General features: G+C 42.1%; 1 protein-coding gene across 6 annotated transcripts in view; it reads right to left on the minus strand.

Annotated features, from left to right (window-relative positions):
* The window catches only part of ralgapa1 (Ral GTPase activating protein catalytic subunit alpha 1), a 63,550-nt gene that overhangs the window by 21,135 nt on the left and 22,599 nt on the right, over nucleotides 1-19,816 (minus strand). For all 6 annotated transcript variants that reach the window (XM_070978621.1, XM_070978626.1, XM_070978623.1 and 3 more), the window contains 22 exons: nucleotides 19,430-19,600; nucleotides 19,146-19,339; nucleotides 18,936-19,034; nucleotides 18,636-18,791; nucleotides 18,215-18,343; nucleotides 17,928-18,053; nucleotides 17,016-17,074; nucleotides 16,705-16,813; nucleotides 14,724-14,834; nucleotides 14,394-14,462; nucleotides 14,079-14,216; nucleotides 13,524-13,707; nucleotides 12,453-12,571; nucleotides 12,193-12,312; nucleotides 10,976-11,624; nucleotides 10,399-10,514; nucleotides 9,655-9,779; nucleotides 6,827-6,898; nucleotides 6,471-6,594; nucleotides 5,081-5,236; nucleotides 2,470-2,628; nucleotides 750-877 (listed from right to left, as the gene is read on the minus strand). In XM_070978621.1, the coding sequence (XP_070834722.1) occupies nucleotides 750-877; nucleotides 2,470-2,628; nucleotides 5,081-5,236; nucleotides 6,471-6,594; nucleotides 6,827-6,898; nucleotides 9,655-9,779; nucleotides 10,399-10,514; nucleotides 10,976-11,624; nucleotides 12,193-12,312; nucleotides 12,453-12,571; nucleotides 13,524-13,707; nucleotides 14,079-14,216; nucleotides 14,394-14,462; nucleotides 14,724-14,834; nucleotides 16,705-16,813; nucleotides 17,016-17,074; nucleotides 17,928-18,053; nucleotides 18,215-18,343; nucleotides 18,636-18,791; nucleotides 18,936-19,034; nucleotides 19,146-19,339; nucleotides 19,430-19,600 (3,313 nt within the window). The remainder of the gene's footprint in view (nucleotides 1-749; nucleotides 878-2,469; nucleotides 2,629-5,080; nucleotides 5,237-6,470; nucleotides 6,595-6,826; nucleotides 6,899-9,654; nucleotides 9,780-10,398; nucleotides 10,515-10,975; nucleotides 11,625-12,192; nucleotides 12,313-12,452; nucleotides 12,572-13,523; nucleotides 13,708-14,078; nucleotides 14,217-14,393; nucleotides 14,463-14,723; nucleotides 14,835-16,704; nucleotides 16,814-17,015; nucleotides 17,075-17,927; nucleotides 18,054-18,214; nucleotides 18,344-18,635; nucleotides 18,792-18,935; nucleotides 19,035-19,145; nucleotides 19,340-19,429; nucleotides 19,601-19,816) is intronic.

Here is a 19,816-nt window from a genome sequence, read left to right on the forward strand (position 1 = left end):
GCGAACTCACACACTTGATATATGGCACTTCAGAGCCGACTAAATGCAGCTCTATCATGCTTGCACTTATATTCTGAAAGCCAAACACCACTGGACATCGATTTGCTATTCTTAACACTTGAGCTGAGTGATAACCAACATTCTTGCTCACACATACAGTACATGCGCAAGGATTTCAGTGGTCCAGACATATTCCGACGAGTTTAAGGAGCTGAAGAGAGCATGCAAACAACCCTGCGTTTTTGTTTTTTACGGTGACAGTATTATTATTACAAAAATAAAAGCATGACTCCTCTTTTCACTCATTGACAATGAAAGAAAACATTTCTATTTTCTATCCCAATTCCAATGGGAAAAGAAAATAGAAAATGAGGCTCTTGCAGCCAACAACAGAGGAAATAGCGTAATTTGCCCATAATGTTACATTATGAGTGAGGGAAAAAGTACTTCGTGTATGTAACTCCAGTTCTATGAATATGTGCGTAGCGCTCATAGCCCACAGCAAAGCACATCAGTTTTAATACACTGAAACATTTATCAGGGTAATGACACTATTGCAAAATCCAACGTCGTGGCAGAATGTTTCACTGGTGATGGTGATGAACCTGCTATACCGCCCTCCCCTAGGCGTCAGACACGGAGGTAAAAATGAAGGCAATGAGCTAAAAAATAAACAAAAGCTTTTGTGACGTACCTTTGGCTTCTGATCCAGTGTCTGCATATGTCTCAGTAGGCTTTTCAAAGGATACAAGTTCTGGTACAGGGGAATGAGGGATTTGAGAGCTCGGCTGGCGTTGATGGCTGTGGCTCTGACCATGGTGGGCAAAATCTTCACGTCCACTATGGCACCGTCAAACAGTGGACCAAAGAATGGCACCTGCAGACATAAAAACAAGCAGTGAAACACACAATAAAGCAGAACAAAGGAATCACTATTTTTCATTTAGTAGTTAATAAGTAACCTACAGCCCATGAAAGCCTCTCAAATACATATAATGGGAGCCACTGGGTTTTGACTGAAGCATACGTTTGATTCAGGCTATGGCTTTCTGATTCAATTCCATACTTTGCTTGTGGAATCCACCAAAGAGAATAATGTCAGGCTTTTTATTGAATTTATTTGTAGACCATGTCCCTGAGCCATGCACTCTATGGCTGAATACAGAGCTTTCAGGACAACAACACAGAGAATATCTTATCTAACTTGCTTTTGGATTCATGATAATTCAATATTTTTGCTTGTAGAATGAATGACACAGAATAAGGTTATGTTATTAGTGCTGTGGTATCTATGTCATACAGAAAAAGCAGAATTTTATTGTGTTAGGTCTTGTTTGAAATAGAATTATGCTATCAGTGCTGTGGTATTAATGTCTGTGTGTTTTAGACTGATACATTAACCAGAGCAGCAAGACTCAGGGCAAGACTCTCTCTAGGATTGTTAGTCAATCTGGGCGCACATCTGTAAAGGCTGGTAGGAAACATAAAATGATGTCCCAAAACAAACACTGTGCATGTTCACAACTTTATTCCAGCTACCTCATTATCCAGAACGTACAAAGGCTCAATAATCGACATATAGCAGTGTTAATGTGCAATGTTGATGTTAAGTGTAAAAGTGTGACATGTTTCCGTTTACTTTGAGACTGTAAACTGTTTATTTTGGATGACTTTTTGGTCTCTCTGCATTTGTTATTGTGTTTATTACAAATACTGACTCTAAAAACTGCCTGTTGACTAGTTTCACAGGAATAATCTAACTATGAATTTCAGCAGCTGAACAACACTAACAGTCTACAGCCATGCTAACAGCTCTGTAAGGCTATATTTAATCACAGTGGTGCTTTGAGCTAAATGCTAATGTCATCACGCTAACATACTTGCAATGACAATGCTAACATGCTGATGCTGATGTTTAGCAGGTATGTTTACCGTGTTCACTGTCTTAGTTATGTGTGTTAGTATGCTAACATTGGCCAGTTACCACTATACATAAAACACAGCGGAGGCTGAATGAGGAGAACGTCATTAGCTTTGTGGGCAAGTATTGGTCAAATTAAAAATCTGACCTGATGGCACCAAAGTTATTACAATTCAGATGTACCGTATTTTGTGAAAATACATCTAATGGATGTTGAGACAAACCATGAGTGTCAACCTTGTGGTGGCACAAGAGGAAAAGTCAGTAAGACTCATCCTCTGGGGACCATGAATGTTTGTACTGAATTAAACAAAAAAAACAACATTGAATAGTCCCAATAGTGCCCCTGATTGGTCAGTGATTGAAACTACAATTACACTTCCACAACAGGTGACATGTGTAATTATTATTGATTAGCCCAGAGGGGGACTAAATTATCATCCTGGGTTTTAATGTCAAGTTTAAAGACTTCTGAGGAAACAGTCAAATGCAAATATGCTGAATAATTCCACACAACAGTTTGAGTCCAATATCAAAATGCATTTTACCTCAGGTTTTTTGAGTATATGGATGGAGTACATGTGGTTCTTCATGGGGTAGATGACGATTAGCACATCTCCAAACTCAGTGGGGATGATCCCTCGACGGTAGTCTCTGGAATGCTCCGACCAAACAATGTGGACCTCGTCGTTACCCAGATGTCTAAGCTGGAGGTGGAGAGAGAGGGGAGACAAGTGGGGAGAGGAAGGAGGGAAAAGAGGAATGAATAAACAAAGAGCACAAACAACACAAACTAAGTCTCACACTCACACACACACACACACACACACACACACACACACACACACACACACACACACACACACACACACACACACACACACAGACAGGGGTAGATGGGCTGTATCCATCATAAATTCAAGGCTTTTGATTTTGTGTGTCTACGTGCTATAGGTGGCCCTGGGGGTGATAGAGTGAGTGTGTGAAGATGGAGAGTGGACACGAAGACAGGGCGAAGCTCTGGAAAGATGGAGTACGGGCTGGAAGACGGATGGGATTAAGTCTGATGCTGCGTGATGCTGTGTGTGTGGTTCACATTCGCTCGGTGGGCTACAGACGGGGCTTTTGACAGCCCCGTCATTAACCTTGATGTCTGTCAAAATACACACACACCCACTCCCCACACAGACGTCTGTCTGCTTGTCTGGTGTGTCTCTGCCAATCTTGGCCTTGGCCCTGAAAAAAACACATTACAGACATTTCCTTTTAAATGTTTAAACTGGAATCAGCTGTGTATTTTGTCCCCTGGCCAGTTTTTTAAAGAAGCATGATTTGTATGCATAAATGGAAGCGACTGATTAACCCAAGAAGCTGTCCACATGTCATTAGTGTGTCAGGAAATGTTAATGAAATGTAATTTTGCTTGTACACACACAAATCACCCAACTCTCATATCAGCCTGGGGTTGCATTAATTAATATGGAGGCCTGTGGGACTTGCACGAGTTACCTTATTCATCATGTTTGGAAGTGACTTCACCCACTTGCCATAATGACACTACTTGAATTTTAAATTTGAGTTACTGGTTTAATTAGCCTGATATTTTCTTGACTAGTGATACATTAAGTTGATATATTTAAGGAGAGTTTGGAAAACATGCTTGGAATAGAGATGTATTTATCAAGTTGTAATTAAAATAAATCTTTTCGAGGCACTTCCCTCTGACGGTGGTTGCAATTCAAAGTGTCAGTTAAGACACACAACTCACAGCTCTGCCATTATCGCATTTGGAGAGTTAGAATTGTGACCTTTGTGCTGTATTTTTGGGTGTCAGAACAATTAGGTGGCACAGTATAATAAGGCGAAGTGGAGTCTTACTGTCTGATGTGCTTCTCTGAGCCGAATCAGTGTTTAAAAAATATTTCAAGGATCACAGTGATGTCATCTCTGATGCCACAATCAGTCGGTGTAATGCAGCTTTAATCCTTTTAATCACGTTTCAAGCAGATGTGGTATGAGAGGGAGCAGAACACACAGCAAAGAGTGAGAACTGGACAAATGCCCTGCAATGGACTAAAATCACACTGCAGCTTGTGTGCGTGGGTGTATGCGTGTATGCGTGTGTGTGTGTGTGTGTGTGTGTGTGTGTGTGGCAGCAGGATGGATGATAAATGCCTGCCAGTATGGACATGTTTATGTCTGTCAGTTTAACCTCTTTGTGGACACATTTGTCAAACTGCGTGTGTATGTGTTTGTAAACCCGCGTGTGCTTGTAGCGTGTGTGTGCGTGCGCTTCTGTGTCCTACGTTAACACAAATTTATAGTTGTGTGGTTATTTGTGCAGACTGATGTGAATAAAGCCCTTAGTGGATGTGTGTTTGTGTCAAGTTAAACAGGTTTATAGTGTGTGTGTGCGCGCGCGTGTGTGTGTTTGATGGGCCCATCAGCTGATCAGGGAGACGGATGGTGTCGGACCAGGCGCTGATAATCCAATCAGGAGCCTGCAGCGACGTGATAGGCCGAGAAGCAGGAAGTATGATCTGATTAAAGGGACATTATGGCCATGTGCAGAGCGCTCAGTGCCTGAGGGTTGACAGGTGTGCGCACACATACACACACACACGCACACTAAACCTGCCTGCCTAGACATTGACCACTGCCTCGACCACGCACAAACACAGACATGATTGCTATTAAGAGTCATTGGAGACCCCGGTGTGCTTTAGAAACACTGACATTAACAGATTCGTGTATGTGTGCAGCAACCAACGCTCATTTGCAATGTCATTCCAGGCAAAGAAAGAGATTCAGAAGGAGGAAAAGAAGGAGGAAGGACGCAGAGGAGCACAGAGGGTTTTCTTCTCCAGCTCTCCTCTCACTGCACATCTCCCCTCATTACATAAAAAGACTGAAATTAGAGCAAGAACAGTAAGTATGCTTATTAACATCAATTACTCCATCTCTGTCCCCTCAGACAAACTCAACACAAGCTGGAAAGAGAGCAATGCAGTAGATAATAGATATGTTTCCATCCAATATGTTTCCAACCAAATGTCAAGCAAATCTGAAAATTTTGAGATGTTCGTGCATGAGCTGTTCAAATTCACCCCGCAACAAACACACACAAATTCGACAGGACGCCGGTCAGATAGGTGTTACCTTCTTGGTGAGGTTGTGGTCCTGGTCATGGGGCATGCGGGTGGAGACGTGGTAGATGACCTCTGTGGTGGAGGTGGCATAGTAAGGCGTGGTCTGGCCTGTACTGCGATTCCTCTGGAGACCTCCCATGAAGCCACAGTGAGTCGTGAGGTCAACCTAAGGGACAAACATACACACCATGACATACAGGATACACTCAAAATATTAACTCTGTATCATATCCCATCATTAATAGATGAGATCTTTGATAGGTGGTTCAGAAGAGGTATGGTACCACTGTCTGATCTGTATATTGACGGCAATTTTGCCTCCTTTGAACAATAGGTACAAAAATATCATATTCCTAAATCACATTTTTATCGATATTTGCAGCTTCGGAATTTTGGATTCTCTAACTCTAAATGTTTTCCCTTATGTCCTCCAACTTGTCTGTTAGACTCAATTTTTGATTGTAAACTAGTTAGAAAACAGACTATTTGTACAATATACGAAATACTGTATTTTCATGAATTGATGCCGTTGGACCGCCTTAAAAATAAATGGGAGAGAGATTTAAATGAACCAATCACAGCTGACACCTGGCACAAAATAATACAGGGAATCTTCTCCTCTTCCATTTGTCTTAGACATGCATGTTATTCAGTTCAAAATTGTACACCGGCTGCATTGGTCTAAAGTTAGACTTTCTAAGATCAAAGCTGACATAGACCCTACATGTGATTGATGCGGACGGGATCCAGCCACTCTCCTACACATGTTCTGGACGTGTCCGAAGCTTTGCACTTTCTGGCAGTCCATCTTTGACACCTTTTCTAGGATTTTTGGGAAAGGGCTTACACCATCTCCATTCACTGCGCTTTTTGGTGTAGCCCAAATGGGTTCCTGTCTTGAGTTGTGGGAAAGAACTATGTTGGCTTTCTGTTCTCTGCTCGCTAGGAGACTGATTTTATTGAAATGGAAAGAGCCAACACCTCCAACATACAGTCACTGGATTAGGTTGGAGAGGATCAGATACACAATCGGGGGGCCTACTAGGAAATTCTACAATACTTGGCGGCCTTTCTTATTGTTTGCTGAAGGGTATGGGGACAGATGATATAGTACTGTAAACCTTTTTTTCCCTTTATATCTGGCTATGTGAATTCTGTATTTTGAACTCTGTATTTTATACTGTTAACACAGTCAGTCTGGTATATGGAAAAGGGGGCTGGAGTTGGAGGGGCTTTCCTGTTCTGTTTCTGTTTTGTTGGACTGTTAACTGTAAATTATAAAACCTAAATAAAAAGACCTTGATCAAAATATATAACCAGCAAATCAATATAAAACATTAACAACATATTCAAAAGAAAAACCAGAGCACCTCAGATTATTTCCATAAACGTGTTCTTACCTCCCAGCCCAGTCCAGAGACAAAGTCCTCATAAGCTTGGCTGCCTGCTGTGTTGGTTAGTATGGAGTGTTTGTCCTCTTGGCCCTCAGCCACATAAAATACTGCTATTTTATGAGTCTCACGGCTAGAAGGCAATGAAAGAAAGCAATAATGACCAGCACTGAAAAAACAGATTGTTAAGGAGGTAACATTTATTTCAGTAATTTCTATCAGTTTATTACACTACCAAGGTTTTATTCAAGCACTTTCCCCTGAACCCATCTGTTTGTTTCAGCTTCCCTCAAAGTAAACAAAGAGGAATGCAGGTTTTGAATCAGGACACCACTAAAGGTGCTTGACTTTTCATATTTTCTCACCACTGCCGTGAGTCCAGGTTCTTCAGCTCTCTCAGCAACTTCTCATTCTTCCGCAACAAATGAAAATTACTCCTGTAAGACACAGATACATGCATACGTTAGGAGTCATTATCAAAGATATAGTTAAACGTGCATCTCCACCATTGTCCGGCTACCACTGGTGTCTCTCTTAATTGGCCGGTTGCTTGTTTTTGTCACTGTTTCCTAGCAGAAAAGGAACGATCCCGTGACAGCTAATAAGACATGAAGCAGAGCTGGCAGGATTTCTGGTGAAAGCCAAAAAAAGAAGATGAAAAAAAAGGAAATGAAAAACAGAACAATATAAACCAATCTTCAGTCACAGTCACATAAAAAGAGGTGTTACTGAAGGTTGTTTGAGCCTATGATGTATTCTTTCTGGACGTTTAAAGGCAGCTGTGTTATTAAACTCTGAAACTGTTGGTAGATTTCACAGCCACAGACTGTAGAGCACGGCTTCCATCAGCACAAGAGTGATTCATCAAACAGCTTGTGTGTCAGTCGAACAGAAGATTTGACATGAAGTGTGTTCCTTTTTCAATTCTGAAACCTCGAGCACGGTCAACAATGAACTCCTTTTAATCACCGAGTCGTCATTGTCAGCGGTCTCTGAATGAGAGAACTACATTTGTCTTTTTGATAATAAAAAGTCAGTCCAAGATGAGATGGAAAAACATCTAAAAAGGCAAAATATGGAGGGTTTACAGAGCTTAAGACTTGTGCAGTTACTGCATGAAGAACATGTAGGAACTAAGTCACTAAGGTTGTCTTCACACCTGTCCAGGTGAATGAAATTCATTCTTTTCATTCCCTTGGTGCGATTCGTTTCAGTTAATTGCACCTGGCTGTGGACGCTTTAGAGGAGGTCTGGTCCCAAACAAACTGTGGAGCAGTTCGTTTGAGGAGGGAATGTGGTCCTACCTCAATCTGACTGGGCGTATTCTGTGAGTTTGAGCGGCTCCAGGTGTGCTTTGCCTCATGGGAAGCAGCCGGAAAATGAATGAAGGTTGGACCTGGCCTCGTGCAATGCAGTGCTTTCTATGTGGCCAGTGGACCTGCTTCAGGATCTTCTTCCTGTGTTTGCTTTCTAGGTCCCGCCCCAGACACATCTGACCAATGAGTGAAGGGAAGATTCTCGTGTGGAGTGTAACGCTTCATTTTGGATCACTCACCAACAGATTCAGACCAGCGCAAATAAACTATAGGTGTGAAAACACCTTGAATATTCAAATGTTATGGAAGCTTTTCTATTAGATTTTTCTGTTCGAAGCACTTCTGTTTATATACTGGTGTCTCAACTCTGACCTTACAAATACACATTACTGCATATTATTATTACCGTGAGCAGAGATGAGCAAATGCAACAATATCTTTGACCACGGCTACTGCCATCCCCACTTTCAGGCTCCAAATAAAAAAGGACAAAACAAAAGCCTTTTATACCAACTAACAAGTCTATTCATTCATGTCAGTTCAAAATGTCCCAGTGACCAGCCACCAACATCCACGCCGTCCATATAAAACCAAGACATGAGCAGTGAGGCTTGGAGTGGACTGATAATGACACGTCATTCTTTTCACTCTTAGAGAGAGGGGAGAAAAAAAAAAGAGTGAAAGAGCAGGAGATAAAGAGAGAGAGAGAGACAGCAATTTGCTCTTTATTAAACTGATACTTGGTAATGGCCTCATTCTCTGCTCTAAAAGACTCCATTTACACCCTGGATTATAGGGAAAAGCATAAAAGGGAACACACACACACACACACACACACACACACACACACACACACACACACACACACACACACACACACACACACACACACACACACACACACACACACACACACACACACACGCACGCACGCACGCATGCACATGGGTGACTGTCAGTATCTTAGTGTCTGTAATGTGCCATATGAATACCTGGAGAGACATAAGGGGACAATAACAGATGATTGGACAATCTTTCCTTATCTTTCTCATCTGTCTATCCTCTTTGCCCCCAACATGCAAGTTTCTTTATCATTTTTATTTTCTGATTTTGGCTCCATTCCTCTTTTTGTTTTTTTTTACTTTCGCTCTCCATCCACGTGTGTCTTTTTCATCCTCTTTTCTGATTTGTCACTTCTCCCACCATCATTCTCTTCTTCAACTACTGCCTTTTATTCTAACTCCAAATGGGTTGAGTTTGATCAATAGAGTACTATACTCATTATCACACCCTCCTCCACACACACACACACACACACACACACACACACACACACACACACACACACACACACACACACACACACAGTGTGTTAAGAAGTCTATTGTGCAGGCTGAATGCAGATGGTGTAATTCCCTGGATAAAGTCTAAAGAGCGATGAGTGTCCATTAGCTGGCCAGACACATTTAAAGCGATACCTTGACATTGTCTATTCTAGCCCCGAGTCACTGAGAGGATGAAATACAGCACCATGTGAATAGGAAAACATGGTGTCTAATTAGCACAAAATCCTTTTTTGAATTTGAAATTTTCATCGCATCTGCATTCAACAGACATTTAGTTTGTACTAGGGGAGAAAAAAATGAATAAAAGACCTCCCACACCTGAACTACAGCAACCTAAAAACAGATAACCCCTCATTCATCCCCCCTTTGGCATAAAAAGTTTATTATTCCTCTCACTTCAATCATAGTTTTTCCTACAGATTTTTTTAGAGGGGTTACAAACGTGTTATATATGTTATGATTGCTACAAGAATGGTACTGTTGCTTTGAAAAAATCCTCTTTAATATGGCTTCGTCTGTGTCTGGTCTCACCTCTTCTCCCACGAGTTGAGTCCCAGTATGTTGATCAGTAGTCTGCAGTAGTAGAAGGCTGACTGTGGTGTCTGAGTCTCTGGTTCAGTCTGCTGCACCGCCCTCATGTTCAACTCCTCACCTCTCTGAAACAGCAAAACAGTTTCATGCAAAAACTGCGAGCGATTAAAAAAATGACTGCATGACTGAGAAACTGGGACTCTTGTTTTGTGATGTCAACTACTCAAAACATTTTTGTGCCAATGTGAATAAATCCTATCAACTTATGGGCGTAACTAAGAGACCGACACCAGAAACAATTTTTGGTGATAACTGCTGAAATTTCACTTTCAGAAACAAAACAACTATCAAAGTTATAGACCCATTATTTAATATATTAGAAAAAAGTGCACTTTGCTGTTGTTGTCCTGAGACAAAATGATACATAGTTATCACAAAAATAAATTAAAATTCTTCCTGCAGCTTGGTTTTAACCTTGCTGACAGACCAAATCTTGACCGAATTTTACAGAAGAGTAAAACATTTGATCAAAATCTAGTTTGACTGCAATTGATCTTTAATTCCTGAAACCTACTATTACTATTATTGCAAGGTACCATTAGTCCATCTATACAACTGCTACTACTACACATGTGAGCCACTAGTATTTGAGCATCCACTTCATCAGGGCATGCTGGGAGCTTCTGACGTAAAGACTGAAAAGGTAAAACTCATTCCATTCATTTGGAAAAGGACACTACGTACATGAAGGACAAACTCTCTTTCAGCAGCGCTCTGCTTCAGGATGGCGTTGATCACATCGTTCTCCTGCTTTTCTGAAACGCACGCTGGAGGAGGGGCTGGGATGTTGAGCGGCATGCCTAAGGGGACCAATCAGTAGACAAAGTTAGCTGCAAACAATCAGACAATGGTTGGACTGATGTGTAAATGGACCTTGGTCAGTCAGTGTCCTCCTTTGATTGGATGCAGGCTCCTCTGTTTTTAGAGACAAGTCGGCAAAATGTTCACTGAAACTCTGCCTCATGGAGTTGCTGAGCAGCCAAATAGGATATCATTATTCTGGCTTTTCATGGATGGTTTGTGGAGTCACAGGCGTACATAATGAAGTAATTTAAAAAACATTTTAAGATTAGATTAGATTTAATGACCATAACCAAACACTATTGGCAGCTTCCTTTAAAACATGTTGATATTGGCCTTCAAAGAGGCAAAAAAACCTCACTGATGCATGTGTGTGTTTAACGTTTTTTTATATACTGTAGATTAAATATCAAAGAAGATAAAAATAGTTTCCATAGGGACTTGGGATGTGTGTGTGTACCTGCTCTCTGCAGACACTCAGGACTCGAGTATCCCAGGTACTGCAGCATTTCATCCAGAGCGTCATCCCCCTCTGTCAGCGAGTCCCATGCTGGCACAGCCTCCCGACACACACGTTTAGCCAATGGCGGAGCTAGAAGCTGTTCCAAGGCCGACTCTCCTTGATCCCCATTCCCATCTATCCTATGCTTGTTCTTCTCCTCTTCCTCCTGCTCCTCCTCTTCCTCATCTCCTTCATCTCCTCTTTGATCGCCCTTCTCCTCCTCACTGACTTTCCTCTCCTCTGCTTCCTCCTCCTCCTCCTCCTCTGCCTGAAACTGTTGCTTTTCACCCTCCATCCCTCTTCCTCCCTCCTCGTCCTCCCTCTCCCCCTGCCCCTCCTCCTCGCTGCCTTCTCTCTTCACTTCCATCTTTTTCGGTGGACCTCCTGGCGGTGTGCGTAAATGAAGATTCGCACTGAGAGGTGATTGTGTTTGTGGCAAAAACGTGTGTGTTGGGCTGTTTGGGGAACATGGTGGGGGCCCGTAGAGAACGGCAGAGTCCCAGGAGTGTTTTCCAGCTACATCGCGGACGATGACACGAACGCAAGCGGGAGCAGAGGACAGACCGGCAGTCATTCCACCTCCTGGTACACCAGACTCTGATCGAATCTAGGAAACAGAGGAAGACAAGGGACAATGGTTAAACAAGAAATGTACAAAATACTAAAGAAATCATTCTAATACTGGGTCACAGCATCTTTGATACAATCCACATCCCCAACTTCTTAAAAACTTCATTTTTTTCTTTTATTCAATCATTTGCTTCCCTTTAGCTAAAGCAAAGGCCAATGTAATTCAGTCAGGGCTGGTGAGATATATTCTCTGTATCTCGTGGTTGTCTGAAGCTTGGCTGTTACAGTCTGTACCAGTTGTAGACAGGAATGTACGGCAGCACTGGGACAAGTAAATGATGAATTGCAGTAATCAAGGAGAGAGGAAATGTTAGCTCACATGCTGCGCAGAAATTAACATAAAAGTACACCTACGCCATGCTCATGTTGGCATGTCGTGCATGCTCACCAACTGACGCTTCCACGCTTGTCTTTTAGGTTTGAGCTCTTTAAGTGTCAGTCATGAAGACAAACAGTGGTTCCTAACTGATCTACAAGTCATATACTGTGACTTCAGTACAAAGAGTCAAATCTTTTCCGGCCAGCTTTCCTTCAGCTGTAGTTACCTGATACACTGAGAGCAGCGTGGAGCCGTTCAGAACCAGAAACTGCAGGTTTGGAGAATGGAAAAGCTCTGGTCCAAGATCTGCACTCTCACAGAATGGGTTGTCCTGGTTTTCACACACCTAGAAGACATGAGCCTTAGTACTGCTTTGGCAAAATGTCAAGCTCTAAATAAAAGTATTGGACAAACAAGAAATGATCACTATATATAGGAGATCATACTTGTGCCATTATTACCACCAAACACGGACAGTAACAGTACCTGACTAGATAGAGTCGCAGGCCCTCCAGACATCGGATAATGTCCTAGATGGTTGACCAAGTGTGTGATCACTGTTCTGGCTGCGATGGAAACCAGACCCTGCTGAATACGGCTACGAACTGCAAAGAGAGAAAGAAAACACAGACAGAGGATGTATTTCATACATCCATTCATTACATTCAAGGTACCAGATAATCAAAGTCAGTTTATCATATATTTATAAAGCTGGAATTGTTAGTATGAAATGATATTCAGGTTCCAAGTTAAAACAAGACTTGAATTAGTAAAGACTAGGAAGAGTTGCAGACAAACATTCGAGCTTGTACATAGTCTGCCCCATGCTGAGAAGAAGCCAATGCCATCACACACTGTGCTGCTAGCAGATCCTGGCTAATCAACATCATTAAACACACACTGTGACACACACACACTTTCCAACGGCTCCTTATTGACAGAGCTGTGTGTGGAGTACAGATATGTATTGATCAGACATTCTCAATGACTCCTTAAACCTTGGGAGAGCTCAGGAGGAGGAAGAAGAAGAGGAAAAAAAAGAAAAAGAGGGAAGACAAATAAACTTAAGAAGGCTTGAGAAAATAATTAGACGTGAAAAGAGAATGAGCAGAGAATGGTGTTAAAAGAATAACAGAGGAAAGTCAGTGAAGCGGTGAAGACAAGAAGATACAAAAAACAGAAGACAGACGAGAAGAGAGGCATGGCCTATCAAGGTGCTCCAGTCATTAGACTAGACACTGTGTCCTGGTGGACCACAGCAGGGGACAATACACACTCTCACACGAATACAGACAGGTGCACTTGCATACACACACACACACACACACACACACACACACACACACACACTTAACTTCTTCCATCTTTAGTGATTGGTAGTGGTTTGCTGTACAGCTCATTTTTACTATTACACTACTATATTTCTGACCACGTGAATAGCAAAACAGACATTCACATGCTCATTTCTATACCGTGTGAGTCAGTAAAGACATCAAATGACAGTTATAATGGTGGGACAAAAGTTGTGAATTGTGCCCCTGGTGTTTGGTTAAATACCTTCAGTGACAGGCTGTATTTTGCTGGAGCGTTCAGAGTCCGGGCTGTGCAGAGGCTCTGGTTCTCGGAGGCTTTCTAACGGCAGGAAGGGGTCGTAGTCTGGACTCAGCAGGTCCGACAGCTGCAGCGGATAATACTTGGGACTGTTGAAAGACTGGGCTCCATACACACAACCATGCAAGACCTAGACATGTTTTTAAAGGAGATGGGACACGGTTTCAGACTGAATTCCACGTTGCTTCATTTACAGCCCATGTTCAGCTTCATTGCATGAATGGTGATACTTTACTCTGATAAAAAACAATTATTTTCAATAATTGTTCATAAATGAATGTTAAATATGTTATGTTATGTTAAATATGTAATATGTTAAATGTTAAATAAATAAATACAAGAAAACATTTTCATATAAGGTCTTTCTTATAGGTGGTGACGTTTCTGTGAAGCTCTGTGAGCTGAATGAACATTAGTTAAGTCAATGTAAGTGACTCTGTGCGTGTGTGTGTATGTGTGTGTGTGTGTGTATGTGCGTGTGTGTTGGGCACACAAGCATACCTTATAAATACAGCTGAGCAGAGTCTTGGTGGGCTGGTCCTTCTCTGGAGGGCTTCGTGTTTGAACAGGTTGAAGAAGAGTCTTTGGAGGCAGAGCCATGACCCAGTCCAACAGACACAACAAGAGGGACACGACCAGCTGCAACACACACACACACACACACACACACACACACACACACACACACACACACACACACACACACACACACACACACACACAGAGGCGTAGGCTAAATGAGTAATAGAGTGAGAAAATATGAAAGAGAATGTTTGCCTCTGTGTGTGTGTGTGTGTGTGTGTGTGTGTGTGTTACCCTCTTATCCAGTTCATGAGGAGAGGACTCGGTTGTAGGCAGCAAGTATGTGATGGTGGCGATCAAAATCTTAAAAAAAAAAAAAAATTGAATCAGACAAAATTGTTAACTGTTACAATAAGTAAAATAATTAGAAATAGTGTAAGAAAAATTAAAGCCATCACGTCAAAAAACAGAACAAAACAAAACATGCATTTGCAAATTGTGTATTTGTACGTGTATTTAAATAAAGCCTTTACTTCACACGCTACAATTTAATCCATCAGGCTCTGTGGACACGCTGATGGTGACTTAATAATATTAATCTAATATTAATCTGGAGGATCTCACCTCTACGATCTTCTTTGGAGTGTCTGGGGGGAATTTCTGAAGATGATCCACGTGACTGATGAGGAGATGAAGGACGTCCGATGCCACCAGTGCTACGTTCTTATTGGGGTACTGGGTGATGAAACACACGTAAGAGTATTAGAGATAATTCACAGGTTCTGTGGCTGAATTCATGTTCTACTCAACATCCTACAAGCCAGCATACTTAAAATAAGAGAAGGATCTATCGTGTTCCTCTTCAGTGAGGAAATGCTGTGTGCTAGGGAATAGGTTAAACCTATTAGAAATAATTAGAAGTCATGTATAATTATCTATGTAATTATTTCAGTAAGTCTGCAATATTCCAGTGACAGATCTATCTACGTATGCCACTGATGTCTGTGAAAATAATCCGACAATAGAAACAACAGATGAGGCACATTTGAACTCTTTTCACCCACATTCTGATGCTATGTCCTTCTTGGATTGTTATTTGTGTCTCATAGAAAGTAATCACATAAATTATGAAACATAATCAATCAATGTAACCCACAAACAACCTTAGTCATTTTTAAATCCATCAATCATCATATTCTGAATGTTTTCCTGTAATTGTTTTATATGAAGTACTCATTAAAGGTGTGTCATTTCTTCAAGAAACACAATAGAGAGAGAATTTATAGATCAGTGGGGCTCTAATGAAGATCACCCACAAAACAAAAAGTGCCTCTAGATAGGAGGACGGGTGGGTGGGGGATGAGGAGGACAAGAAGTGGCTCTGCATGGAAACATGACAATCCCTGCAGCTTTATGTGTGTGTGTGTGTGTGTGTGTGTGTGTGCGTGTGTGTTTGTGTGTGTTCATATCATAGGGCCCATGTCTGAGGCTACTGGCTGCTGGTATGAAGGCAAGAGATGCAAGTGGACAAGATGTGTGTGTGTATATATGTGAGTGAGTGTGACACAGCTTGCAGCATTCCCTCTGGATTAGTCTCCTATCTGAAGGAGGACCAAACATATTGACAGTCCAGGGTTTGCTCCCAGGAGTAGGTGAATGCAAGTGTGTGTGTGTGTGTGTGTGTGTGTGTGTGTGTGTGTGTGTGTGTGTGTGTGTGTGCGCATGTGTAGCTGTAATGTCTTAGCAGGCCATTGGCTGCCGATACACAAGCTAGGGATTCCAAGGTGGAAAAGGTATGCGTGTGTGTGTGTGTGTGTGTGTGTGTGTGTGTGTGTGTGTGTGTCCATCTAGAGCCACTTGGCCATAGATGAGACAGTAAATGTTGGACAGTATTATTCTGATCCACAGTACTCCCAGTGTAGTGGCTGAAACAGACAATACCAACTGAGGCAATTTTACCAACACCAACAATCATCTCCAACAACGTTTTCCATCATACTTTGGCTCCTTGCAGCCTGCCATGTTAAACACATTAACAATCCAAACGTCCAGTTTTCAGGCAGTGTTCTAATGTGTTTAAACCCACTCTAACCGGCTAAAGCAAGATTTTTAATGCCATCAACTGAAGCAACATTTGATTTTTACATAACCTGCTTTATTCCTTTAAACCTACATTAATATATTAAACTTGCTTGTTGATTCACTTGGTATATACGATATATTACTAAAGTTTATCATCAAGTTTTTAACTAAAGCAGGCCAAGTCAAACATCCTGGCAGAAGAGGAGCAGATTTTTAAACCACCAGTGTTGTGCAGATCTGAATAACAGGCAGCCAATCAGCAGTCTGTTTGATACAGATTCACTGCTTTGGTCTGATCCCACTGGATCGCAGTCAGAGACAGAGAGAGTACCACAGTCAGCAGGGACAAAGTTTGAGAACAGGCAAAGGCCACAGGCTGCATGAAATCATCATTCTCAGCTGGGCTGACACGTGACCCTTTTTGATTTATAGTTCAATGGCTAATTTATAGTGCGTTTCTGAAATTAAGAAAATTGGAGCCTGGTTGTAACACAAGCGTTGTTTTTTTAAAGATGTAACTGACCTTCAGAGTAACACAGATGACGTTGAGAGCATCTTTAATCTGTGGGTGCTGAGTCCCGTTAGCCAACTCCTCGCACAGCCAGATACCCAGGCTACACAGAGCCACACACCTAACACAAAACAAATATACACTCCTGTTATACACATGTAGGAATAGGTGGAAACACAACTTTTGTATACTGGAATCAGCGAACACACGATTACAGCACACACTTTACACATGCACTGCATTCATAAACACAACAGCTGAGAGAAAATAAAGACATATTGGCAACACAAACAGGTGGAGTCAGATGTCCTGCTGTTAATTACCTCGCAGGAGCAGAGGGTTCATCCCGGGCAGAGGTCAGGACAGTTTTGATAACGTGCTCCTAAAAAACACAGAAGACAGTCTGTTAATGTGTCTGAAACAATACAGATTATGTGTTGTGTTAATATCTACATACTGTCCCACACACAAAGCTAACCTTTCCTCCAGGTGTGTATAATGAAGAGAATGACTGTGTGCTCAAACAGCGGGATTGTTTTTCAGATAATGGGAAGTGATTCACAGAATTCCATTATAAGGACTTAACATGCATCATACACACATGCTGCACTAAACATGGACACACACGCACAGTACAGATTTATCTACGCACACCCTCAGACACAGTCACACGCTCACTAGTTCCCGTCCCTCTGGTCAGCATTAATGACCGCTTACTGATTCAAAACAAGTTTCTGCCTTGTAAGAAATCAAAGAAACCAGTGAGCGGGCCTGAGATGCTGCCACGCATGGCATTAACGGTTTACACAGCAACAACAACAATAACAACATTACTCCCATAGGTCTGGACTGCTACAAGAATGACTGATGAGACATCAACCTATTAGTTTGATTCTGAGACCCCCTATGGACGGCAGAAATGCGTATACAAAGATTTGGATTGACCTGGATTGCACACAAAATAGATAAAGTTTGGTTTGAGTGTGTGACCCCATGCTTTAGCGGATGTCAGTTTTAAAGCATGCTAATGTGGTTTGATTTAGCAGAAGTAGCGTGTCTGTGACAGAGATGACAGTTTAATGATATAATCTAATTTTTTGGGGGCATTATTCATCTTCATTCTTCTCCTTATTCTACTGTGGTTTACTGTCACACTAACTCAAGGAATAATGATGGAAGAGGCATGATGACTTCTCTCAGTCCCTAAAACCTGAGCTAGTGTTGCTTCCATCTACCTTGACGTCAGGGAACTTGGTAAGCACCACGTCGGCCGTGGTGGGGTGGAGGGCTGGAAGCTCCCCATACAAGTTAGGAAAACACACCAGAGATCCAAGCAGGATCTGGGCCTCTACTCTAGGAGCCTGGAAAGGATGCCAAGGAGTGATGGAGCCAAAAAGAGAGAGAATGACAGAGGAAACATCACTTACATGTGCCAGCTTGTACTGTACAGGTGCGTGAACAGGTGTTTGCATTAAATAATTGGAAACAACACTGCACATGAGGGTGCTTCTGTGTTTCTTACATTGAGTGATGAGCAGTTAGTGACCCTAGAAGCTGCAATGATGAAGTCCAGGATCAGCATGGTGGCTCCAGGCAGGCCGATACTGAAGAACCTGGGACTGCAGTGCTTTATGATGGTGTTCACAATGTCCTGTAGAAACCACACGGTCCTTTTTTGAAACGCACTGCCATAGCTATAGCAGTGACAGCTTGAGCACATTTGCAAAAAGCCCATATCCCATCCTTTACATTGAGGCAGTATAACTTTAAGCATTATGTATTTTTTTACTACATAGTTCAGCAGTGATAAACACAGTACTTAAGTGCCTTATAATGTTAGTAAATGGAATGTAGACACATGCATGTTATTGCAACTTCTACAATTAAACATGATTTTTAATCCTGTCTTTGAATGTAAAACGCACACCACACGCACACCCTACCTGGTCTTGGTGCAGCAGTCCTTGGTGCATGATGTTATAGAAGTGTGTGAGAAAGTCTGTGTTTGGGGAAACATCTTGCCGTCTCTTCATGATCCTGCAGATTAGCTTATAGGCATGAAGCTTCCCCTGCTTGTAACGCTCTGTCAGCATGGTGGCCTGGATGACAACACATGCACAGACCCACACACATAGAGTAAAAAGTAAAAACAGGTGGTCATTCAGCTTACCCTCATGTGTAACTAGAATAATAAATAATAATGAATATCAGAGGTGCTACAGTGATCTCTCAGTGACGCCCACCTTAAAGAGCCAGGGGGTGAGGATTCTCAGGGGTGGGATCAGAACAGGGGGAGGGGGAGAGGACTGGTTGTCCAGGGAAATGCCTAAATTATCTCTTATCTGAAAAGAAAAGTGTCATTTTTACAAACACACACACACTCACAAAAATCCACAATTTTTATAGAAAGAGTGTCTCGTGGTTGTGTAGAAATTGTGTGCGACAGTACACACCTTAGCCAGGTTTTGCCACAGTTCACACAGATAGTCAAAGACCTGAGCATGGATCTCCGGATCTTTGATGCTATTGACATCCCCCAGGATACCCAGCATCCTCCGCCACATTACCGTGGCAACATCTGCGTGCCATCCAGTTAGAGAGCCACCCGCCATCACACTGCAGTCCTCGCTGGGGAACTCACTGGTTTCTAGAGTCAATCAGTGAATCAATCAATAACTGTTGCCTTTCATTCACAGCTGAGACCTTAGCAGAAGGAAATACTGTACATGAGTATTACCCAGGTCATCAGGCGTCTGCAGGACAGAGTTGTGGAGCTTCTGGTCCAGCTGTAGGTGTGTGTGTGAGTGGGAGTGTGCGTGGTCAGTGTGCTCTGCTGTCAGTGTGGCAGGGGAAGGCGTCTGGGAACGAGAGCCTCCGAGGGAATGCATGGGAGAAGCACTCTCAGAACCTGGACCAAGACATATACAGCACACACGAGGAGGAGAGAAATAAAACTCCTGTAATGGTTTTTAATTACTGAGAGATTTCAAGGTCTAGCTGGCAAATTTCATTCCATGTCAATGGTATGTGAGATAGGCATCATACCTACAAGGAGGCTGATGAAGAAGAAAAACAATAAACACTATTTAAAAATATTTAAAGGCCATTCACAAATGTGTTTAGA

The sequence above is a fragment of the Chaetodon trifascialis genome, chromosome 14 (assembly GCF_039877785.1).
Source record: "Chaetodon trifascialis isolate fChaTrf1 chromosome 14, fChaTrf1.hap1, whole genome shotgun sequence".
NCBI classification, from domain to species: Eukaryota; Metazoa; Chordata; class Actinopteri; order Chaetodontiformes; family Chaetodontidae; genus Chaetodon; species Chaetodon trifascialis.